Source organism: Salvia hispanica, chromosome 2 (assembly GCF_029641045.1).
Source record: "Salvia hispanica isolate PSC_SH4W2 chromosome 2, Shi_PSC_v1, whole genome shotgun sequence".
NCBI lineage: Eukaryota > Viridiplantae > Streptophyta > Magnoliopsida > Lamiales > Lamiaceae > Salvia > Salvia hispanica.
This window is the reverse complement of record NC_142693.1, coordinates 59472271-59497605: the sequence shown is the minus strand read 5'-3', so window position 1 is coordinate 59497605 and position 25335 is coordinate 59472271. Positions and strand designations below refer to the sequence as shown.

The 25335-nt window shown below is 35.5% G+C and overlaps 2 protein-coding genes and 2 pseudogenes across 2 annotated transcripts; all 4 read left to right on the top strand.

Annotated features, from left to right (window-relative positions):
- The first annotated feature begins 2295 nt into the window (after positions 1-2295).
- Positions 2296-6130, top strand: AUG7 (nuclear matrix protein). Its single transcript, XM_048101948.2, has 9 exons — positions 2296-2601; positions 2685-2770; positions 3104-3165; positions 3782-3873; positions 3980-4105; positions 4389-4479; positions 4604-4711; positions 5409-5507; positions 5750-6130. The coding sequence occupies exons 1-9, from the start codon at positions 2468-2470 to the stop codon at positions 5945-5947; spliced, it is 996 nt and encodes a 331-aa protein (XP_047957905.1). The 5' UTR covers positions 2296-2467; the 3' UTR covers positions 5948-6130.
- Positions 6131-6285: 155 nt separating this feature from the next.
- Positions 6286-7681, top strand: LOC125203551 (aspartic proteinase CDR1 pseudogene; annotated as a pseudogene).
- An 8986-nt stretch (positions 7682-16667) lies between these two features.
- LOC125201912 (3-ketoacyl-CoA synthase 20-like) lies at positions 16668-18851 on the top strand. Its single transcript, XM_048100208.2, has 2 exons — positions 16668-17326; positions 17850-18851. Exons 1-2 carry the CDS (start codon positions 16676-16678, stop codon positions 18615-18617), a joined length of 1419 nt encoding a protein of 472 aa, XP_047956165.1. The 5' UTR covers positions 16668-16675; the 3' UTR covers positions 18618-18851.
- A 4366-nt stretch (positions 18852-23217) lies between these two features.
- LOC125198827 (aspartic proteinase CDR1 pseudogene) lies at positions 23218-24878 on the top strand (annotated as a pseudogene).
- The last annotated feature ends 457 nt before the right edge of the window (positions 24879-25335 follow it).

The window sequence follows — 25335 nt, the reverse complement described above, 5'->3', positions numbered from 1 at the left end:
CAGTGAATAATCTTGTAAGTATTGTGTTTCTTATTTCATTTACCCAGTACCAAGCGCTCAGACTTTAAGATCACATAGTTGGAGTAATTATGAGGTAAGTTTGCAAATGATTAGTCAAACATGAAGGAAGTAACCACGGTTTTTATGTGGTATTTATGCTATGTATTTTGTAACAAAGAATGAAGAAATATATCATATGGTCTTTATTATTTGTGCTAAAACATCTTTTAAAGAATGCGAATATGATGAGATCGATAACTATTTTTTTATTATGCATTCAGATGAGAACATTTCCCATATTAATGTTGTTATTTCGAAGAAGTTAAGCATAAATTACACGATCCCATAAATGTGTGTGTACATAATTTCTTTAACAACTACGATCCCATACGACTATAAAGAAAACCAGCAGAAAAAGGGCACGACGAAGTAGTTAATTAGAAGCTACATAAACTAGTCCTAGAGATAACGGGACAAACTTCTACCAACTATGACTACTACTGAGTTGTTTTTCGTCTTATGGTGTAAGGGTTCCATGATGCACACGAACTAGTACATGGGGATGACAGAGGTATGTGTGGCACCGAAGGGAGATTGCGGCGTGGAGGACGATTCTCAAGTATGTACTCGAGTTCTCCACTGGGTTGTGGGCCAAAATAATACGTCTGCTTCATGTTTGAAGACTCGCGATCAAGTGAATCAGGACATCGTTGACTAGCTTGTGCCTTGCCGTCATAGGATAGCCAACGTGTAGAGAGTTAACCTCGTCAGAATCTTCGACAACTTGAATTTTAATTCATGGGTTGTGGTTTTCAAATCAACATGAGTTCGAGTTGGTGACAATCTCCTGTGCATCATCCACTAGCTAGCCTTAAAATGGTTGTAAAGCGAGAGATCTCTGCTTTTCTTTATGGTAATATGCAGATGCGAAGAGGTTTCACTACAAGTATGTGTTTTGAATATTTACTGTGAATCTCACGAACAAGAATGACCCAAAAACAAGAAAGCAGAAGCTAAGAACAAGGAGCTTTACGTGGTTCAGCTTACGCTTACATCCACGGGCAAAACGTTGTGACTCTCTTTACTAAACTGATCTGAAACGAAGGTGAATACAAGCACTCATGCTCACTATCGATTACAAGATGATTCACTCAACTCTCTGAGAACAATAGACTAAGAAAAACGCGATTCAATCTCTCTGTTTTCACTTGGCTGAAGAATACCCTCTCTCATCTCTAATCTGTTGTGTTGCATTTCCTCGAGCACTTTATATGCGTGTTGGGTAGCTGAGTAATCCATAACAAACTAACTTCCTTCTCCGAGTCAGTTACTAAACCCCAACGGCTAGCTCATGTAATCTTGAATCTGCTTGAGCTGCCCCAACGGTCATATTCGCAGCCTTGGTTTTGGGCGAGCTGCGTTTGCTCAGCCAAACCATCAACATTTACAAGCAACAAAATAAAATAAAATTATATGCATTGAATAACCGCAACAAATCTTAATTTTTTTTTCTAAACACTGTCCATGACGATCCCACTATTTGGACTTTGATCCTAGCAAATCCCTGGCTGGTGACGACCTTTTTGAATGTTCGATAGCGTGTTTCGGGGACCTGTAGACGTTTATGGAGCTCAGTGCGAGTGAGATTACAATACAACTCCCTTCCGATCAGGTCGACAGAAAATGTGTGAGAAATGACACGAGACATTAGTATTCCACACAAAATAAGTACTCCCTCCGTCCCACTTAAGATGACACGTTTTCCTTTTTAATTTGTCCCAACTAAGATGAAATATTTTCTTTTTTGGAAATTTTCTCTCTCCAATTAAAACACCTAACCACTTTTTCACACCCTTTTTAAAATATTCATCTTTCTTTCTCTCTCCATTTTAATATTTCTACCCATCTTTTCTCTCTCCAATTAAACACATTAACCAATAACTCCTAAAATCCCGTGCCGGCTAAGGAATGTGTCATCTTAGCCGGGACGAAGGGAGTAGATAAGTACTTCCTCTGCTCTGTGTTAATTGAGTTATTTTTTTTATTTTGGAGAGTTCCAAAATATTTGTGTTTTTTCACTTTTTGACAAAAAAAATAGTACTCTCTCTTACTTATTCTCTTTTCATCTATCTTACTTTGTTCATTCACTATCCACTTAAATTAACCAAAATGGAGGGAGTAAGAATTAAGAAAATTGGATTGGTAGATTAATTAAGAATGTGGCATGTGAAGATTGGATAAAAAATTTCATTAACATAACAAATCATCAATATAATAATTGAAAGAGATAACCTACAACAACAATCTGGATTTGAAGTTTTGAGCTAACGAAAATCGACTTTAGTAGAAAAACCAAAACAAATTTAAAATCATCTGCTCCTACTGTCACTTGCTACAAATTTCCCCAAATCCGAACCTCAATTCCCGCCGGTCGATTCGGGCTCACGTTGGAATCGGGCCACACATCATGGCGTCGAAGCAAATGGAAGAAGTGCAGAAGAAATTGGCGATGTTGAATTACCCCAGAGCCAATACGCCGGCGCAGTCACTCCTCTTTGCCGGCATGGAGCGCTACGCCCTTCTAGAATGGCTCTTCTTCAAGTAGGCTTACTTCACTTATTTTGATTTTACCACGGTGAATTGTGTTTGAATTTCGATGATGTATATTTTGAATGATCTTGCAGATTATTGGGTGATAAATCTCCTTTTTCGCAGCAGAATCTACAAGGAGATGCTGTGGATCGAGATGAAGAGACCTCCAGGATACAATGTAGTTATACTTTTCTGAACCTCTGTTAAGCCCTGATTTGTTTGTTCCATATTTTAGTCCATCGGCGTCATTTTCCAGATTGAATGTGTTTTAACAAATTTTGTAACTGTTATTGAAGGCCTACCTTTTCAATTTCTGTGTTTTTTTTCAAATCCGGAGAATAATTTGATGTAGGCTTTGTCGACATTGTGTTTAGATTGATTACTCTGCAGAATTTGAATCTGAGCTGCAATATAGTGCATCTTTTGGAGTACCGTTGATTTGAATTATGAATAGAACATCTAAACTATACGTGACACACAATTCTTTTTTCAATTTTTGTTTGTATTACAGATTTGGCAGAGATTGCAAAATTTTTGGGTATCACCACTACTATAGACACTGAAGCCATCCAAGTGAGTTCGAATTATGTTATGTTGATTTTCGAGTCTTGGTTGAATATGCTGTCTTGTCCTGCCGTGATGTTTCATATCATGTCTTGAGGTCTGTGGTTGAACCTGCCCAGGTCAAGCCTATCCTCTTCTTTTGTTTTCCTTTTTGATGTATAGAAGTGATACGGGATCAAGGGGGAACAGTTATCCTGATATCCCTACTTCTTCCAGTCCTCATAAGCCCCAGGGAATTTTCACTGTTTAACGACAAGCGTACAGCTTTATCGCTTGGTTTAATAAGCTTATTTAATTTTCTGTTTTTGTGCATTTGGATGAATGAAAAAAAGGGTAAATGTATCTATGAAGCATTCCTGTTTACCTTTTAGTGAACCAGCTATTTATGCTCAAAATTTTAATTCTCCAGTCTTGTTTTCTATTTATAATAAACATCTCTAACTACATGAAACCGGTGTTGTTTCTTTCATCTTTTGTGTTTTCTTCAAGTGACATTTATATAATTCTGCTGGCCTGGGCTGCCTGGCCATGAAGGTTGCATCTGCTTCTGAATATGTATAGAATACAGTACACATACTATTTATATATATTTCTCGCTGGTAATACATGTCAACTTATATTGCAGGGTCGAGGAAGTTATGATGATCGTACCGAAATGTTGCATCTTATTGTAGATCTTGTGGAGGCAAGCATCCATGCTGATAATCCTGAGTGGAGGTGTTTATGTCTAGTATAACTATTGTCAATATGTGTATATCCGCTTTTTATTGATTATTACGTGATATGTTTATGCAGCTAATGTGTATAGTCTTCATTTTTCCAGTGTAGATGAGCAAGTAGCTAAAGATATTCAGCTCATTGATGCTATAGCTGAGAAACAAGCTCAAATTTTTTCTGAAGAGTGCAAATTGTTTCCAGCAGATGTGCAGATCCAATCAATATATCCACTGTGAGTAGTTTTTTTTTCTAGATTAATGGCGTACCCTTCTTTGAACCTCTTTTCATATTCCCTTTGTTGTTAATAAGAAGTAATATTGATTTGAATTCCAATTAGCCTTTTAGTAATGGATGGCTGATTTGTGAACTAGCTCAGTTTTACAAATGAATTTGCTCTATTGCCGTACTTACTGGCTTGAACTCTCTCTGTATTGTCTACCTGGTTTTCATAATCAGATTTGAACTCAAGTGTTTTCCATTTATCTTCTGTTCCCTTAATCAAACTTTACTTGTAGGCCAGATATATCTGATTTGGAGAAACAGCTTTCAGATCAATCAAACAGACTTCTAAACCTTCAGGAGATGGTTGATGATCTAGCTTCTAAGGTTCGTATCAAGCTTTTATACTCTAATTCTCTAATAATACAAGCTTCACCTGCTTGTTGCATTAGCTTCAGCTCTTTTCTCTGCACTGATGTTATCAATTAACAGTATTTATGTCGTTCTGTAGCATCCGTATAATCCAGATGAAGATTACATTGATGTTGAAGCAAAATTACGGGAACATCTAGAATCTTTCCTTGAAACTGCAAGATCGTTCAACACCATTTACACCAAGGTTTGTTTTTTCATTAATTCATGTAATCTTCTCTGAGTTGCCTCTTGTGGCTCAACTCACATGCTTACTGCACTGTTTCTGTTGGTGGCAAACGAGATCAGTTGTTTTTTTAATTTTAATGACTTGTGGAATGATTAGTGTTTTTACAGTTTAGTTAAAGACTACTATCAAAGCATGAAATAAGCAATGCTGATGATTGAAGTCTTGATTGTGGCTGACCTTTCTATCTACTATATGGTATATACATGTATATACTCCTTTGCCTGGGAGATCTGAGTCAAAATGGTGACAAAAAATTATAATTTGAGAATTCTAAGTTTATCAACTTTCAGTTGAGTACTGAGCATCGAGTGCTTATGATTAGTATTTTACCAAGTATTTTTTGCTAAATTTAATCAGCTAAAATAAAGTTCAGCTTGATTATACTGGTTCCTTGAATATGAAATTGGGTTTCCTATATTGATGTAAACATCTATGCTCTTAGGCACCTTATCAAACATAGAGCTACAAATATATGAATTTTAGAACACTAGTTCATATCATAAGAATTTCTTGTCAACACTGTGTTATCGATTGCATTGCTTTATGACATTTTGTAAATATCGAGTGTACTGGTCACTGGTCAATTTTGTAATATAAATCTGTTTACATGCCATTTATGTTTATAATCTTGTTCAAACTACTTTACTATCTGTAGGAAATACGTCCTTGGACACATATGATGGAGGTTCCCCAACTTCATGGTTTTGGACCAGCTGCAAATAGATTGTTGGAGGCATATAAAATGCTTTTGAAGGTACCTAATGCTAATATATTTGCCTTAAAAATTTCAAATTTAGTGGTTATCGTCAGTTGTGATTTATTCTTCGAAACTCGTTTGGTTATATGAAACTTTGGGTTAATAGTAGTTTACTACCTTCAACTAAAGCAATTTTCGATTTATGGCCTCAAATTTTAAATATCCTGAACTTAACTACTTTTATCCCTCACACTTTGATTCAAAGTAAATGAAGTAATACTCTTCTTTGATTGTGATAGTTCCTGGGAAACTTGAAGAATCTTCGGGATTCACATGCAGCAGTAGCAGTTGGATCTTCTGAAACAGTTGCTGGAGAGCCGTCCTCAGTAATGCGAATAATTTCAGAGTGTGAAACTGCTTTAACATTCTTGAACAGGGATCTTGGAATCCTCTCTGCATCTATTGCTCGTGAAAAGGGCGAGGACGTCTCTTTATAAATGTGTAGAGAAGTTGGTCAATGTTTAAATTGTGCATCTCATTGTTCGGTTGAGTATGTGTTGTGGTATTCGCTCTGTTATTGTATTGGCAAAGTTCATCAAATGCCCATTCTAAGTTCTAACATACTGAAATATCTACATTAACTCCAGATATCAATATAACCATCCAGATTTGTTTTGTTATCTGTAAGGATCTAGCAATGAGTGCAGATATTGGGAAAGAAATATTATAGAGGTTGTTCATAATCATGCTTTGATTTCCATTTCCCTGTATAAGCTTTTCATTGTGTTATATAAAGCTACCTACTTCACTGTATATCAAGACCATAGAGATTTTCATGTCGATTCATACAGTTTTATCCTTCTTGCTTTTAGCATTATTGGCTACATGTTCTGTGTCACTACTAAACTATGATGGCGTTACCATTGATATGATTCACAGAGACTCCTTGGTTTTTTCTCTGAAAAACTCAAAACCAAGCTACAGAAACCTCATAAACGGAGCCTTACAGCGCTCCAAGAGTCGTGCTGATTATTTGGCATCGGGTACTCCCACCGCTGATGTGTTACCTTCTGGTGGAGAATTTCTGGTGAAATTATCAGTTGGTACACCGCCATTTGAGGTAAGCGGTATTCTTGACACAACTAGTGCTCTTTCATGGATGCAGTGCACGCCATGTACCAAGTGCTTCCCTCAGAAGCAGCCTCTCTTCACGCCCAATAAATCTTCATCTTACAAAGTGGTGGCCGGTAATTCAAAGGCCTGCAAGTCGCTTGGAGGGACGCCTTCGACCTCTGGAGACAACTCGTGCAGGTACTCCTTGTCGTACCAGGTGAAGTACCACTCTCGTGGAGTCCTCTCCTCGGACACGATCACCATGAAAACCACCTCAGGTGCGCCAACCTCTCTTCCAAACATGGTTTTCGGATGTGGTTACGATAACTCTGCTGACACCAGCGTGGATGCATCTGGAGTGATCGGGCTAGGGGTCGGACCGGGTTCCCTTATCACCCAAATGAACTCTATTATTGGTGGTAAGTTCTCTTATTGCTTAGTCCCAAATGCACACAGCAATCCCAAGCCCAGCAAAATGCATTTTGGCAGCAGAGCTGCAGTTACTGGTGCTTCAGTAGTCACCACTGCTATGCAAATTGTCAAGAATTCTTATGCTGTCAGCTTAAAAGGAATAAGTGTTGGAACCACGAGGCTGGCGGCATCCACCCTCTCCGATTTCCCTTACTCATCGAAGATCTTTGGTTTCTCCAATCAAAAGATGATCATCGACACTGGAACCATAGCCACGCATATTCCTGTGAAGCTCTACGAGTCCTTAGAAGCAGCGATGAGGAAACAGATGAACATGGATGTTCACCCTGATCCGGAATCGTTGCAGCGGCTGTGTTACAAGACGCCTGGCCGCAGCATCCTAGCGCCTATCGTGACGCTGTACTTTGCTGGTGCAAATGTGAAGTTGTATCCAGTAAACACATTCGTTAATGCTTCGAATTCGAAGGATGTTCATTGCCTTGCTTTTCAGCCTGATAAAAGGGTAGCCATTCTTGGGAATTTGGCACAAGTCAATTTCTTGGTGGGGTTTGATCTGGGAAGGAAGCTCGTCTCCTTCAAGCAGACTGATTGTACCATCCAGTAATGGAGAAAGAGACGTTTTCTAATGGCTTAATTGACCTTCAATATGCAGACTATTGAATTTAAACTTGACATTGAATCTGCCTAAATAAATACACTTTAATACTACTATTGTCTCTCTTACTTTATTTTTCATTCACTTTTACTATTTATTATCATTTTCACAAAACACGTGCGAAAAAGAAATGTGTCACTTAGGCTGGGACAGAGGGAGTAGTATATTTCAAAATTTTAATTGAATTTAAATTATTAGTTAAATTCTCAATTTCCAATTTATTAAAGAGTGGGAAGCTATGGAAAGAATGGAGATGTAGACGTGAGATTATAATTGTCAGAGCGCAGAGGGGTTGGATCTTTGTTAACCTAACGAACCTACATAACTTGGGTGGGGTTTCTATTAATTCGAGCCATATTTATATATATGGTATGGTTGAAATAAAAACAACGTGAGATTAATGCATTAAACGTTATTTCACGTTTTCACAATAAAGAAATTTTCCTCACCCTACATAATTGATCCATACACGTTATCTCTGGAAAAAATATCATCAGTATTTGTTAAATATACTGTATCTTAATTATTTTGTCTTATAATCATAGCAAATTACATATACACATTTTTGGACACATTTACGTATACTATTTTCATTGTTAGAGTTAACGAAGTTGAGAGCTAAGAATGATGACCGGGTGGATCCACCCGACTCCCGAGTGGATAGCTTGGTGCTGAATTGGCACTGGATCGGCCGGGTAGAAGATGGCTCAACTTCAGTGGATCGACTCCTTAAAAACTAAGCACAAAACTGTATTCTTGCAGTTAAATGGTTTATTAGGGACAATTAAGTAAATTTGACCTACTTTCTTTTTTGGTTTGTCTCATTCAAGATGTTCATTACTTAAAACAAAAACCATTTTATCTCTCTGTACTTTATTTTCTCTCTGTCTTACTTTATTCTCTTCATCTAACACACAAAATAAAATTGTATAAAATCTCGTGCCACCCAAGGAAGGAATCATCTTACTTGGAACAGATACAGCAATATATGAACAAATATTTTATATATAATTATCATATTATAATTAAAATATACTACTACTACTACTAAAATAAATTCAAATGTACTCAATATATAAAGAGGCTAATGCTATTTAAGTATAGACAATCTACTTAACTAATGTTAAAAGACATGTGCAATAGATAATACAAACGACTAAAATTCAAATACACCCCACCCATTCAATGATGCAGGCCAACCTGACACCGGTTTAGCCCAGACAAATTTAGTTTTTTTGGATTATACTTTCGAATGAGATAAATTATTTTAGAATTATCTTCAAATCAGAGCTTCAGAACTTATTAGTTGGCTACATAAAATTTATTAGTCCGCATCATGAAACATATCAGTTGCTCAACTGATATAGTTTATGCCATCAAATGCTTTAAACTTGATAAGTTCTCCAGTTCTATTTTAATATAGTTATCAACTGAAGCACTCCCCTTTCAAATTTCCTTATAAATTAATGTAAGTAGTTAAAAGTTCGCCACCAAACATTATAAATTTATAAGTTAGTAACTAAGTAATATCTCTTATAATGTGCTCGAACTTTAGTTCATAATGTTGAAATGATGATTGTGGACTATTATTATACTCTCTACGTCCATGAAAGTTTGTCCAATTTTTTCATTTTCGTCCGTCCCACAAAATTTATCTCATTTCACTTTTTACCATTTTTGATAGTAGACTCCATATTCCACTAACTCATTACTACTCACATTTTATTATAAAACTAATATATAAAAGTAGGATTCAGATTCCACTATCTTTTCAACTAACTTTTCATTACATTTATTAAAACTCGTCCTGGGTCAAAGTGAGACAATATTTGGGGGACGGAGAGAGTATTCACCAAGGTAAGTGCTTGGAAATAGTCAAATAGACCATCTTAGCTCAAGTGATTGATTTCTACATTATTCTCTTACTTACTTTATTTTTTCTCCACTTTAACTATTTATTACTCCCTCCGTCCCGGCTAAGATGACACATTGCTTAGCCTGCACGGGATTTTAGGAGTTATTGGTTAAAGTGTTTAATTGGAGAGAGAGAAGGTGAGTGTAGGTATTAAGGGACTAGATCCTCTGCAGTGGGAAGAAATCACAGCACCGTGCTGTGCCTTTAAAGGACGCCGCTTTTGGCCTCTTTCTTGCTGCTTTTCCATCCTTGTTTTACATTACCGTTCCATATTTGTTATTTTATATTAGTAGTTTGAGCTTAGGAATTCTTTAAATTTAGAATTAAAAATAACAACACCGCCTTCTTTTTTATTATGTGTTTCTTTTCTTCCTTTTTACTATTTCTATTTCTTTAATAATTCAATTTATAAATTATTTATTTTATTATATGTGTTTCTTCTTTTTTTACATTACCTATCGAATATTGATGTATATTAAGCATTCTAGTAATAGTTAATTAACGATTCTTAATAACTGAAATACTCATGATTAATTTGTTATAGTATATGTTTACAATATTTATTTGATATCCTCATGATTAATTTGTTATAGTATATGTTTACAATATTTATTTGATATCCTCCAAAGTGACATAACTAAATTAAATTAAGTGTTTAGTCAAAAATATAGTACTCCCTCCGTTCCATAGTAATGGAGGCAAAAATTTTCGACACGGAGATTAAGAAAAATTGTGTTAGGTGAGTTAAATAAAGAGAGAATAAAGTGGAAAATGAAAAAGGTAAAGAGATGAAGAGAGAAAAAAAGTAAGAGAGAGTAAAGTAGGTGTGGAAAAATGTGTTGACTTTTACTAAAAAGGGAAATGACTCTATTACTATGGTACGGACGGAAATGGAAAAACGCCTCTATTACTATGGAACGGACGGAAATGGAAAAACGCCTCTATTACTATGGAACGGAGGGAGTACTATTTATTTGAGCAACTAATTAATGAACTGACCAATTATTTCAGTCTTAATTCCATAATTATTATTTTTATTCAAATTTGGTTTAGTTTAGTTTTTTATGATGAAAAAATATTACTCCATTATGCAGATTGGAGTATTATTAACCAGTTTTTGTTTCTTTGTTACAAAACATATAATGTTACAAATATATAAATAAATAATTTACAAATTGAATTATTAAAGAAATAGAAATAGTAAAAAGGAAGAAAAGAAACACATAATAAAAAAGAAGGCGGTGTTGTTATTTTTAATTCTAATTTTAAAGAATTCCTAAGCTCAAACTATTATTATAATATAAAATAACAAATATGGAACGGTAATGTAAAACAAGGATGGAAAAGCAGCAAGAAAGAGGCTAAAAGCGGCGTCGTTTAAAGGCACAGCACGGTGCTGTGATTTCTTCCCACTGCAGAGGATCTAGTCCCAGGTATTAAAGTAGAGAGATGAAGATAGATGGATATTTTAATAGGAGTGAGAAAAAGTGGTTGAGTGTATTAATTGGAGAGAGAAAGTTACTAAAAAAGAAAATGTGTCATCTTAGTTGGGACAAACTAAAAAGGAAAACGTGTCATCTTAAGCGGGACGAAGGGAGTATCATTTTCCTCAAACACGTGCCGAAAAACAGTCAATTACTTGAAATGGGACAGAAGGAGTACTATTTTCCAGACATTTACCTTTTGGTGTATTGTATTCCATATGGAGTATGTAGTTGTTTGGAAAACTTCTCTGTTAGGCTGCCGATTCCGAGGAGATGACAATGCTATCATATTTATTGATAGTATAAATAGATTCGACAGATAAGATTGTATTGCAAAGAGTGAACTACAAAAATGGTCTCTGAACTATGGGTTTATCTCGTCCATAGTCCCTGGATTTTAAAAATATCGTCAGACAATCTTGGACTAAGAGTTTATCTCAAAAGTGATCCTTTTGGCTTTTTTTTGAACCGAAAATGCCCTTTTGGAATGCTGACAATTTGGTCTTTTTATACTTTTAACTTTTTAAATTTGATATTATTTCAGTGATGTACTAAATTTGATATTAATTTCAAAATTATCATTCTTCTTCCTTTTTGCCATCCTTCACTTTATTTCTTTATTTAAATATTAGACTTAATTTTATAAAATTAAAATTATAAATTTAGATTTTTAAATATCAATAAATTTTTTTAATTAAAACTATTAATTCATGGAGACTATAAATATTGATTAACACTATTAATTTTTGTTATTTAATATAATATTCAGCTGAACTGAAGAAGTCAAAATAATAATATGAATCGTTCGGTTGTTATAATTGCTTGTGATTAAATATTATGAAGTTGACTAAAAATTTGATAGTACTAAAATTTTGAGACTACTATTATTCTATCATACTCCATCCATTCCAAAAACATAGTTTCTTTTTGTCATTTTTTTTATCCCACAAAATTAGTTCATTTTTATATTTTTTGAAAACCTTTTTATCAAAACATTATAGTCTGTACTATAATAAGTACTACCTCAGTCCCACATTTAGAGTCACTTATTGTTATGACTCGGATTTTAAGAAAGAGTTGAAGTGTGTAATAAATGAAGTGAGTTGGTGGAGTGTGTAATAAATGAAGTGAGATGGTGGAGTTGGTTGAAGGTGGGTCCCTTTTGACTTTTGATTTTTGTTTTGATTTATTTTAATGTAGATAATGACATTTTTATGTAATTTTAATGAAGAATGAGGTAAAATTGTATGTTCAAATATGGAAAATTCTAAAAGTGACTCTTAAACTGAGACGGACTTTTATGCCAAAAAGTGACTCTTAATCTGGGATGAATGGAGTATGTGTCTTGCTATCCATTATTTCCTACTACTTACCCATTTTAAGTATTTATATAGGAGTATTTTTGTTTAAATTTTCTAGTTAATTTTGATTGTTTTCAAATAAATAAACGAAAATTATATAGTCTTACATTAGATGTATATCTATTTATGCTTAAAACTATTAAATATTGATTAAAACTAAATTGGCGCCGGTATATCTTATTAATTAAATATTAGACACTATCAAATATTGATTAAAACTATTATTTTTTGTTATTTAATAATTTTAATAATTTTAAATCTAATATTGAAATAAAGGAATAAAGTGGAGAATGGAAAAAAGGGAAGAAGAATGATAGTTTTGAAATAGGGTAGTGATAAAATGCAAACATATATATTGTACAAACCTCTTCTACACAGTTTCAATACAATATCAAAACAGTGTAAAATTTCAAGATTTTATAATATCAACACGGTATCAACACAATATCAACACAACATCAATTATTGACTACCGTTGAAATTCTGTTGACATTTTCCTGTTGATGTTTTTTTGTGATCTGTTGACATTTTTCAATGGACTAGATCATAGTTTTGAATTTGTACAATATTTAGAGTTTTCATTTGATCACATCCCTTTTAAAATAATATCAGATTTAGTACATCACGGAAATAATATCAGATTTTAAAAATTAAAAGTGTAAATAAATCAAATTGTCCTGCACCCTAAAAGGGCATTTTCGGTTAAGAAAAAAGCCAAAAGGACTATTTTTGAGATAAACCTTTAGTCCAGAGTTGTTTGACGATATTTTTAAAGTGCAAAGACTACGAGTGAGATAGTACAGAGACCATTTTTGTCACTCTTGCAAAACATCGTCTCAATCTAGTCAACTTATCTTTTATTAGTAGTATTACTTGTTTTTCTCCTATTACATTATTGTTTGTATAATTTACAAAATCAGAAACGACAAGTTCAGAATTATAACCGGTAAAATGCCGTTCCGGTCATAAATCCATTTCCCGTGGAACCATAATTGCCGGTTTGAACGACGGTACCACCATTACATCTACACCCTTATCTTTTTATGCTTTACCAAGACAGCCTAATCTTTTAATTGTTCAGCAATGAATGCTACTCTGGTTAAAGTAGTTATAGAATTAAATTAATAGCACTTTCTAATCAAGCCTAATTTTGGGGCAGTATAAATTGGGAAAAGAGGATCTTGACGAAACAACTAACCATAAAACGCTATTTAGTGGATGAAACGTCAAAAGATATACGCACGTCAAAGAAATACGCACTTCAGAAATAATCAACGCCCTAACTTGTATTAATTTTGTTAGAAATGGTGTAGCCTTTACACGGAACTCTTGCTATTACAAAAGGATAAAAAACTAGAAGGTAAATAAAACAAAAGAAATACAATAAAAGAACAAGATGCAAACTATTGTCTTCTTCAAGTCGAGTCGAGGTAACCCTCTCTCCGCAAGACGAGATACGCCCCGGCTAGTGCTCACGGATTGGCGCAACGTCCCAAAGATTAAACGACTTTCCTCCTACCGAGTTAAAGCACCTCAAACTCGTAGGCTCCGGCGAACTTGAATTGGAGGCGAGAACTGAGCTATGCAATGCTCCTATATGCGAACTAGAATGCTAGAGATCTTAGAGAGAAGAGAGAATGATTGATTGTGTGTTCTCATCTCTCAAATCCACACCTATTTATAGGATAGGAGTGGCCACACGAGAGGTCTGGGCATTAAGGCACCTCATAAACATATTGGAGGTTACATCATATGAAAGGCCAAAGGCCTAGCCTTTTCAAATTTCCCACACGTTCCATGTTTTCCTACAAATTTTTTATAGGTCCAAAAATAATTTACGCTTTTAAGAAATGACTTAACAATAATTTAGATTTTTTAAATAAGCCAAATTTAAACTTAATCTCCACTTATATATGTGATCAATACTAAACCAATTTTAAACGTTAAACACATTAGTATACTGATGATCATTTACTCGTAATAGTCTTTAATTACGATAATTAGAATGTCATTCTTGATAATCATCAATTGGGTCGTTTTTCAATTCCTTGACGTTTTAAGATAGACGAGTCATTTTCATTTATTGCAAAAATTAAAGTATTTCCTCAATCGGTCATTATTTGTCACTAATTTCTTTTACGGTCTATCCGCCAATATGTGTCAGACTTACTTTTTACTATTATCCATTACCTATTCATCTCACATTTTATTATAAAATTATTGTAATATAAGAAAGTAAGACCTACATTCTACTAAATTTTTCAACCAACTTTTTATTACGTTTTTCTAAAAATTCGTGTCAGATCTAAGTGTGACATTTAATGATGGACGAATGAAGTAATATATTTTTGTATTTCCTACTGTATTTTCATTTCTATTTATTTTCCCTTAATCTCTCCCAATGTATTCTCTTTCCTATTCTCCATCCATTTAAGAATTGGATCTAAGAGCACTTACAATGCAGCCACACTTGAAGTGGTGGCTCGGAGTCAGTGACGGACGCAGAAATATTTATCGATAGGGGCAGAGATTTCTATATTTTGTTTTAAAGTATATATTTGAGTAATTTAGATAATTTGTAGGGACTTTTACACTATAATTTACACTAAATTTGAATAAATTTTAAAAATAATTAATAGAAAAAAAGTAAAAAAAAAAATTCATTGAGGGCTTAAGCCCCTCCCTCGATACACTTGGGTAGTGCCCATTGCAGCTTGAAAAACGATAGGGCAGCCCAGAAAATCACCCCCATTTTTAAAAATTTTTTTTGATTATTTTATATACTCCAATTTCATCTATAAATACTCTTTTTTTTTCTTACCACTTTTCACACCCAAACTTATACATTTGATTACTGTTTTTATCACTTATTTTCTCTCTCTTTAGATCCACATTCTTCTTTTTCGATATTTAATCACAATTTTTTCAGCATTTATATTATTGATTTTTTATGGACATTCATTTTTTTATTTCAGCTAATGTATTTTTCAATTAAATTTTAATGGCTAAAAATGAGGGGGATCGTATTGTAGGTGTTGATCATACATTGCAGGTGTTGGATCTAAAATGATAAAAATTGGCATGGTAGCTGAAAAGTGGGGTTGAGGCTATAATTTTCAGGGCACATTAATTATGAATGCTCTAATCAACAAATTCACACATTTAGCATAAGCTAGCGGTGAAACCGACGTGCATCTATGTATGTATGGTCATAAGTGCACTTTTAATGTATTTATTCTAATTCTATGCACCGATACGTATTTTAGTTCAAATCATTAATATAACTAACGATTGGTAGATATTAATTATAACACTGGAATTACTAAACACTAATTAAAACTCCAAGTAATTATAGAATGTGATTCAGTTGACCTTTGTGTTGAAATTATATAAGTATTTTTACCATGTTATGGTTCCATAGATAGCACACGTTTCACTATTTGACACATTAACACGCAATTAATTTGTAGTGTTCCGTTGTCATATGTTTACTCATGATAAAAGGCTATATTTATTCTTTTGTATGAATAAATTACATTTTTTGCGCGTAACAATGTACCTCGCCCTGTTTATGCGATATTGGATCACACTACAGTCAATCTCATTCGTCATAATTGCAAAAATTTATTTGAAGTTGTATCACGCCCTTCGTATAAAATACTCCCTCCATCATTATTAATTGACTCAGTTCGGATTTTAAAAAATGTAACAAAAAGTGAGTGAAAAAAAGTTGGTAAAAGAAATGTGCTAGTTTTATATAATTATCCAAGTTATCAAATTAGTATAGTTATCATTCTAACACGACCCTTTAATTAAATATAGAAGATAAATATGATTATTTACTATGTCAGTGTCATTTAAGAAATATATAGTCATCTCAACAAGCCCGTGTCCATGTGGACTAAATTATTATCAAATTTTCACACGGGAAACAAGAAACTCATCATTAATATGACATATAATGAAAATGAGTCACCCATACTCTTCAAACTTCAAAGGCTATCGTAAAGAGGGTATGATTATTCAATCATATAAGGACAAGATATGACTATTATCACATTGATGTGATGCAAAAAATTTCGGTCCCAACTCTTGCCATAATTGGAAATGAAGGGGAACCATATCACATGCTCTAACTTTAATCACAATAATCTCTCAAGTCTAAAATGAATTGCACTATGCAAAGAAAAGACACATCACTCATTCTCTTCTATATAATGATATAATCCATGCAACACCTTTCTCATTCCCAAACCCAAAACAAGATGGCATCGAAAAACCTCAAAATCATGTCAAATCGATGCTACCATCACATCATCACCAACGCCCTATTCCTCATCATCCCATCTCTCATCTTAGCCGCAATCATCAATCTCAACCACCTCTACAACGACAGCTTAACCGCCGCCGCCGCCGCCGCCATCTTGTCCTTGTGCATATTATTTTCCTACTTCCTCCGTCCGAGAAAAGTATACTTGGTGGATTTCACATGCTACCGACACGACCCGGCTTTCTCAACAAACCGGGATACCTTCAAGGAGAAGATGTCAACCCTGCTCAGCCCGGAGAGCCTCTCCTTCACTACCAAGGTCATCGAGAGGTCAGGGGCCGGAGAGGAGACCTTCATCTACGGCGTCAGAGACTTCCCGCCAAAATCGTCGTTCGAATGCGCGAGGGAGGAGGCAGAGATTGTACTGTGCGGAGCCGTGGATGATCTGATGGCCAAGACTGGGGTGGAGGCTGCTCAGATTGGTGTGGTGGTGGTGAATATATCGACGTTCAATCCGGTGCCGTCACTGTCAGCCATGATCGTCAACAGGTACAAGCTGAGAGAGGATGTGCTCACCTACAACTTGGGGGGAATGGGCTGCAGCGCTGGCCTCATTGCCGTCGACCTCGCCAAACGCCTCCTCCAGGTTTTATACTATCATGGAGTAGTTTTATAAAGAAGGACAAATTGCCAAATAAATCACGAAAGACTATAATGTTCTGATCTGTCCTAAGATTTTTAAAATGTGGAAAATAAATCACGAGGTTTGACTCATCCTTCACATTCCGGTGAATTACGCGCGATGTGGTAGCTGATTTAAGACATGTTGAAAAAACGACGTTGTGAAAAACGAAAGCGTCTAATTAAGTTTGAAATGACGTTTTGTCTTGTGTCTTAAACTGATTACGAAATTAACGTGTAATAGATGTGTTTCTTTTCGGCACACAAATAAATTAAGTAAAGTAAGAATAAAATAAAAGAGAGTAAAATAACTGAGAATAAATGTGTTGACTTTTACTCCTAGGGAAATAATTCTATTATTATGGTACATACCAAAATGACAAAATGACTCCACTAATATGAAACTGAGTAAGTATAAAATTGTGAATTGTTCATATGTCATGAAAATTTATATCTTGATAAACCCTAATGATAGTGCACGCACGCAGGTTCAACGCAATAGTTACGCCCTAATCGTGAGCCTAGAAAGCCCAACCAGCGGCTATTACCTCGGCCACGACAAATCAAAGCTCCTCTCCAACTGCCTCTTTCGCATGGGCGGCGCCGCCCTCCTCTTATCCAACCGCCGCTCTGACCGCCGCATCTCCAAATACGAGTTGAGCCACACCCTCCGCACCCACCGCGGCGCCGACGACCGCTCCTACAAGTGCGTATTCCAAGAAGCCGACAAAGAAGGAGCCCTCGGCATCACCATATCCAAAGACCTCCCCTCCGTCGCCGGCGAAGCCCTCAAGGCCAACATCACCTCCCTGGGCCCACTCGTGCTCCCCATCTCCGAGAAACTCACGTTCCTCGCAACGCTCATTGGCCGAAGATTTCTCAACATGAAAGGGCTTCGCCCATACGTGCCGGATTTCAAGGCGGCGTTCGAGCATTTCTGCATCCATGCGGGCGGGAAGGCGGTGCTGGACGCGGTGGAGACGAGTTTGAAGCTGAGAGCGTGGGATATGGAGCCGTCCAGAATGACGCTTTATAGGTATTGTAATACGTCAAGTAGTTCAGTGTGGTATCAGCTGGCGTATGCGGAGGCGAAGGGCCGGGTTCGGAGGGGAGACCGGGTTTGGCAGCTCGGGTTCGGGTCGGGTTTCAAGTGTGCGAGTGGTGTGTGGAGGGCGTTGAGGACTATTCCTCCGAATGAGGTGGATAACCCGTGGCTACAAGTCATCGATCAATTTCCTATTTCTCTGCCTACCTGATCCCGAACCCGAACTGGACACGTATTTCGTATTATATCTCCTATTTGGTGAATGTATATTGCGCTCATAGATAGAGCCAACGAATGTTATATTTAAGGAATGTATAGCATATTGCTTGATTATTTCTGATTTTGTATCGTAGATTGCTTGGAATCATATGCCAAGTTTTTTGCCTATGTATCATAGATTGCTTGCCTGTGTATAGCAGATTGTTTGCTTAATTTGTCATTTTAACTATGGTGTCACTATAGTGCTCTAATTTCGTATCGCAGATTACTTAGAACTATATGCCGAGTTGCTTGCTTATGTATCGCAGATTGCTTATCTAGGTTGTCATTTTAACTATGGTGTCACCATAGTGCTCCCATTTAACTTATATATCCATTCACTACAATAAAAAATAAATTTAATTACTACAATGAAGTCCATTTTATGCTTTTTACTTATTTAAAGACAATTTCATTTGTTTTTAAATAAATTACCTAACACTTCAAAAAAAAAAAAAATGAAAATGGTGAAATAAGGTGGGGCTGATTTTGGTGTTGGCGCTGTTGAAGGTGATGCGGCTGGAAGTTAAAATGTTGACGTGGCTGGATAAAAAGGTGAAAGATGGATTTTAAGAGCGGGTTTTAAAGGCACTACTGTTAGTGCCCTGATGGATGACTGTTGTGAATAACCTTATTTCAATGTAATTCAGAAACGATGTGAAACCCCCACCTTTGAATACTTTTAGATTTATAAAATTGTATGTCATGAGTTGAATGCATGAATTTTATATTATAATCTTTGAGATGCCACGAGATTTAATGAAAGTCCATGTTGAAATTATAAGAAAAATTGAGATGAGCTTAATACAATCCGTTTTCCGTTTTTACTCGTGGACGTAGCCAGCACAAAATTGGTGAACCACGTAAATATACGTCTCTTTGCGTTTCTGTTTGTTTCGGTTACTCAATTACTCTATTCCGTTACAAAACAAAAATGACAGTCTTCGAGCGTCATGAACTTTCTTCAAAATGGTACTGCTACTTGAGACAGGGTAAATGGGATCTAGAAAATATTATTTCCATATTTGTAAAATTCAACCGAATCTTAAAAAAAACTCCTTAGAGAGAGTAATAGATGCATGAACTGAAAAATATCCATAGAATCCCGACAACTCTTTGGAATTAAATGTTGTCCATAAAGTTGAGAGGTGTGCATTTAATGCTTATATACTCCATCTTCCCCATTAGAAATAAAACATTTTCCTTTTTAATTTGTCCTATTAAAAATAAAATGTTTCTAAAAATAGAAACAATACTCTCTCTATTTTTTCTTCTCTCTTATTTTATTCTCTATTCATTAATTCACAAAATAACACTACATAAAATTTCGTGCTGAAAAGCAAATGTTGCATATTTAATGAGACATGGAGAGTATTTGACAAAAAGATAGACATGTGTATTTAATTCAAGAATTTGGAAATCCAAAACGATTTTGATTAGCTTCAAGCTAAGAGATTTGACAAGACTCAAGGAAGAGGGGTCTACAATTTTTGCCATAATATATACTCCCTCCGTCCCTCAATAATCGTCGCTCTATTTTCTTTCGATCCATCCCATTTCATTTTAATCATAAATGGTAAATAAGTCTCACATTCTACTAACTTACTTAACTCGCATTTTATTATAAAACCAATATAAAAAAGTGGGTCCCACATTCCACTACTTTTTTAAAAAAAATTTCTTTGCATTTCTTAAAACTCGTGCCCACCATAAGAGTGATAATAATTGTGGGACGGAAGGAGTATATACTTTTTTTTTTTTATCAATTCTCTAAGAATAGAAATTTTCTCTTTCTTTCTAAAAAGGTGAAACTCATTTTCCACTTCTGTCTATCTCTCTTACTTTTTAATTTTATATTAAAATTTATGCCATTTCAAAAATTCCTATTTTTAGGGGAGGAACGTATAGATTTCCTTCACAATTCACAAAACACCTAACACTTTTCATTGCCCCACTATCAAAACATTGAAACCTTCAAGCATTTCAATTTACTTCACCCGTTCCTTAAATTTTTTATCACATTTTTTCATTTTCGTCCGTCAAACAAAATTTGTCACGTTTCATTTTTTATCATTTTTAGTAGTGGATCTCATATTCTGCTAACTCATTCCAAGTCACATTTTATTACTCCCTCCGTCCACGATTTAAAGAACCCTTTTGTCATTTTAGTTTATCCACGATTTATAGAACCATTTACTTTATTCCACTTTTAGTATGCGAACCCTACATCCCACCAACTTTTTACACTCACAATCCCGTGTAAGACTAATACTTTAAATGAGTCGCCCATTTCACTCACTTTCTCTCTTTACTTTTCTTCACAAAGTCAAACAATTTCTTAAAACCCGTGTTAAGTCAAAATGACTCTTTAAATGGTGGATATATGGAATATAAAACTAATATATAAAAGTAAGACTCATTCTTCACTAACTTTTTCAACTCACTTTCTATTATATTTCTTAAAACTCGTGTCTGGTCAAATTATGACAAAATTTAAAGGAGCGAAGAAGTATTAATCAAATGACAAGAGGTGCAAACAATTGGACATTCTGGACAATCTGGACAATCTCTTCCTCTCCACTTTCGGCATGAAACCTCCAATTTTATTCTTTAAAATACATGCGTCATTTAGAAAAAAAATTGTTAAAGACTTTCTTTCTGCTCAAAGCAGCCAATGATGCAAGACACCGTCAAAACAAATAAACACAAATTAATACAGATTTATAATAATAGTAATAGAATAAAGAAAATTTTGGTGCAAAATACGAATTTGGTCCAAAATGTTAACTTTTTAAAAAATGGGTCTATATCAAATGAAAATGTCGCTGAAATAGTCCTTTTTTTTACGGTTCCATAAAAAAACTAACAATGGAACGCTAACTGCACAATGACATGGCCGTTAGTTTTTTACTGAATCGTCAAAAAAAGACCCCTCCGACAAGGGTTTCATTTGTTATGAACATTTTTTTCAAAAAGTGAATATTTTGGTCATATATTCAGTACCAAAATTATCCTTTACTCTTTTATAAAAGCATATTAAATTCATCAAATTATAATGTGAAAATATGGCTATTTAAGTTACAAAAGTGGAGGGCTTTTCTTGGAGGCATGTTTCTGCTGGAATCCGGCAACTGTTCCAGCGGTGGCGCTCTGGCAGCAAGAGGGTGACCGGTGACGACGGCCCTGAGTTCCCCGGCTATAACAATTTTCACAATCCATCCAAAACTAAGTTTTTGAGAATAAAATAGTAATGCTTTATTCTTTTTTCTTAGTTTACTTTCTTTCTTCACTTTAAGTAACTAATATTACTCCCGTTCTTTTTGATACGTCCCAGTCTAAGTGAGACATTTATTTTTATTACAATAATCAATTCACTTATATCTCCTACTAACTCCATCCCTGAAAGTTTATCCTATTTTTCCATTTCCGTCCATCCCACAAAATTTGTCCCATTTTACTTTTTACCATTTTTGGTAATGGATCTCATGTCCTACTAACTCATTTATACTCACATTTTATTATAAAACTTATATATAAATTATGACCCACATTCCACTAACTTTTTCAACTCACTTTTCATTACATTTCTTAAAAAGCTTCTATTTTGATGGGACTATTTTTACAGTTTCATGGACTGAGTTGCGAAGAATGGTAGGCTGGAGGAGGCGAGAAGAAGTTGCGTGCTCTATAATTTCACGATATGTGAATTTTTGGGAGGGTAGAGCACTGTTTGATGCAATGGCGATGAAGAATGTTGATTCAAGGAATTTAGGTTTTAAATAATTGCAGGTTGTTTGATTTCCCTATGAGAATGTTGAAGTGCCATGTAAGTTCTCTTGTTATCTTCTGATGAGATGAGACAGTTTGGAATTCATACATTTTTTTAGATTATACTGCTGTGATTCACTGAAGTTGAACAAGTAAAAGCTCTTCTTTTTATGAAAATTTCTGTTTAATTATTTCACTGCTTATATTGTTTCTTTGTTGAAAGTATGAAACTATACAAGGATGCAGATAATAGGGCATTAGTTCACTATTCTCCTTCCACATCATTGAAAATCTAATGTACATTTAGTCATATGTGTAAAGCCATTGCACCTAATATTGATGTTGTATGCATGTGCAAGTGAAAGCAGAGTTATGAAGATTGTTGCAAATATGATAGAATTGTCACTATAAGACAAAATGTGATTTATTGATTACTCAAAGCTTACAAATATGGCTTTAGGCCACTTCTACATATGCATACCAACTGGCATTTGACAGCTTGATAGTTAGGATATCTTTTAATTAGAACCGCTGTAGATGCTTATTTTAATAATATTAGGATTCTAGAATTGGAACATTTAGGTGACTTTCTATCTTTAATGGATGAGAAAAAGACATACACATAAGTTCTAGTTGTGTAATATCCTAGTTGGCATCCTAACAGGAAGATGGTGGAGTTGTTTAGGGGTTATTGATTTAGTGGTTGAAAAGTTTACTATAAGGTTGTTCAAAGAAAGTTTGGTTATATTAAACTTTGGGTTAATAGTAGTTTCACTACCTTCAACTTCAGCATTTTTCGATTTTGACCTCAAATTTTAATTATCCTAAACTTAACTACGTTTATCCCTCAAACTTTGATTCAAAGTAAATGAAGTAATACTCTTCTTTCATTGTGATAGTTCTATGGAAACTTGAAGAATCTTCGGGATTCACATGCAGCAGTAGCAGTTGGATCTTCTGAAACAGTTGCTGGAGATCCGTCCTCAGTAATGCTAATAATTTCAGAGTGTGAAACTGCTTTAACATTCTTGAACAGGGATCTTGGAATCCTCTCTGCATCTATTGCTCGAGAAAAGGGCGAGGACGTCTCTTTATAAATGTGTAGAGAAGTTGGTCAATGTTTTAATTGTGCATCTCATTGTTCGGTTGAGTATGTTGTTGTGGTATTCGCTCTGTTATTGTATTGGCAAAGTTCATCAAATCCCCATTCTAAGTTCTAACATACTGAAATATCTACATTAACTCCAGATATCAATATAACCATCCAGATTTGTTTTGTTATCTGTAAGGATCTAGCAATGAGTGCAGATATTGGGAAAGAAATATTATAGAGGTTGTTCATAATCATGCTTTGATTTCCATTTCCCTGTATAAGCTTTTCATTGTGTTATATAAAGCTACCTACTTCATTGTATATCAAGACCATAGAGATTTTCATGTCGATTCATACAGTTTTATCCTTCTTGCTTTTAGCATTATTGACACAACTACTGCTCTTTCATGGATGCAGTGCACGCCATGTACCAAGTGCTTCCCTCAGAAGCAGCCTCTCTTCACGCCCAATAAATCTTCATCTTACAAAGTGGTGGCCGGTAATTCAAAGGCCTGCAAGTCGCTTGGAGGGACGCCTTCGACCTCTGGAGACAACTCGTGCAGGTACTCCTTGTCGTACCAGGTGAAGTACCACTCTCGTGGAGTCCTCTCCTCGGACGCGATCACCATGAAAACCACCTCAGGTGCGCCAACCTCTCTTCCAAACATGGTTTTCGGATGTGGTTACGATAACTCTGCTGACACCAGCGTGGATGCATCTGGAGTGATCGGGCTAGGGGTCGGACCGGGTTCCCTTATCACCCAAATGAACTCTGTTATTGGTGGTAAGTTCTCTTATTGCTTAGTCCCAAATGCACACAGCAATCCCAAGCCCAGCAAAATGCATTTTGGCAGCAGAGCTGCAGTTACTGGTGCTTCAGTAGTCACCACTGCTATGCAAATTGTCAAGAATTCTTGTGCTGTCAGCTTAAAAGGAATAAGTGTGGGAACCACGAGGCTGGCGGCATCCACCCTCTCCGATTTCCCTTACTCATCGAAGATCTTTGGCTTCTCCAATCAAAAGATGATCATCGACACTGGAATCATAGCCACGCATATTCCTGTGAAGCTCTACGAGTCCTTAGAAGCAGCGATGAGGTAGCAGATGAACATGGATGTTCACCCTGATCCGGAGTCGTTGCAGCGGCTGTGTTACAAGACGCCCGGCCGCCGCATCCTAGCGCCCATCGTGACGCTGTACTTTGCTGGTGCAAATGTGAAGTTGTATCCAGTAAACACATTCGTTAATGCTTCGAATTCGAAGGATGTTCATTGCCTTGCTTTTCAACCTGATAAAAGTGTAGGGACCAGACTAGGGACGGATTCACTAATTACCAAGACCTCTTTGTTCTTATTTAAGGGAGCTCAGTCAAACTCCAACCACGCGATTGATATGTACAACAGATTACAAGCAAAACCCCTTACAACTATTACAATTACAGTAACTAGTTCTAGCTAGGGTTCTTGAGTAACCTCGACTTCTTGATACACCTGCACACTCAAGAAACTTGTTAGTATAACAACACAAGATCCTTGCGGATCTAAACAACAACTAACAAGAGAAAACAAAGTAAAACAAAATAGATCACAAAATATGGCTCAGAGTCTGCCACATAGCCCAGATCTATTCAACTAGAACCGAATCCAAGGGAGCATCGATGAATCGACTGTAGTCTACCCTCGCACCGTCAATACATTTACCACACAACCCCTTCACACCGGATTAGGTCACTGAAACCACCTCAGAACAGAAACCCTAATTCTCACACCACAAGCAACCGAAGCAGTTGTCTTCCTAACAACTCAACACT

What these genes read in the sequence shown, in the direction of transcription:
- AUG7 (XM_048101948.2), top strand. Translation starts at nt 2,468, where the DNA reads ATGGCGTCGAAGCAAATGGAAGAAGTGCAGAAGAAATTGGCGATGTTG. An exon ending in AGAGACCTCCAGGATACAAT is followed by an intron (nt 2,771 to 3,103) that starts GTAGTTATACTT and finishes TTTGTATTACAG; the next exon opens with ATTTGGCAGAGATTGCAAAA. An exon ending in TCAACACCATTTACACCAAG is followed by an intron (nt 4,712 to 5,408) that starts GTTTGTTTTTTC and finishes TACTATCTGTAG; the next exon opens with GAAATACGTCCTTGGACACA.
- LOC125201912 (XM_048100208.2), top strand. Translation starts at nt 16,676, where the DNA reads ATGGCATCGAAAAACCTCAAAATCATGTCAAATCGATGCTACCATCAC. An exon ending in TCGCCAAACGCCTCCTCCAG is followed by an intron (nt 17,327 to 17,849) that starts GTTTTATACTAT and finishes GCACGCACGCAG; the next exon opens with GTTCAACGCAATAGTTACGC.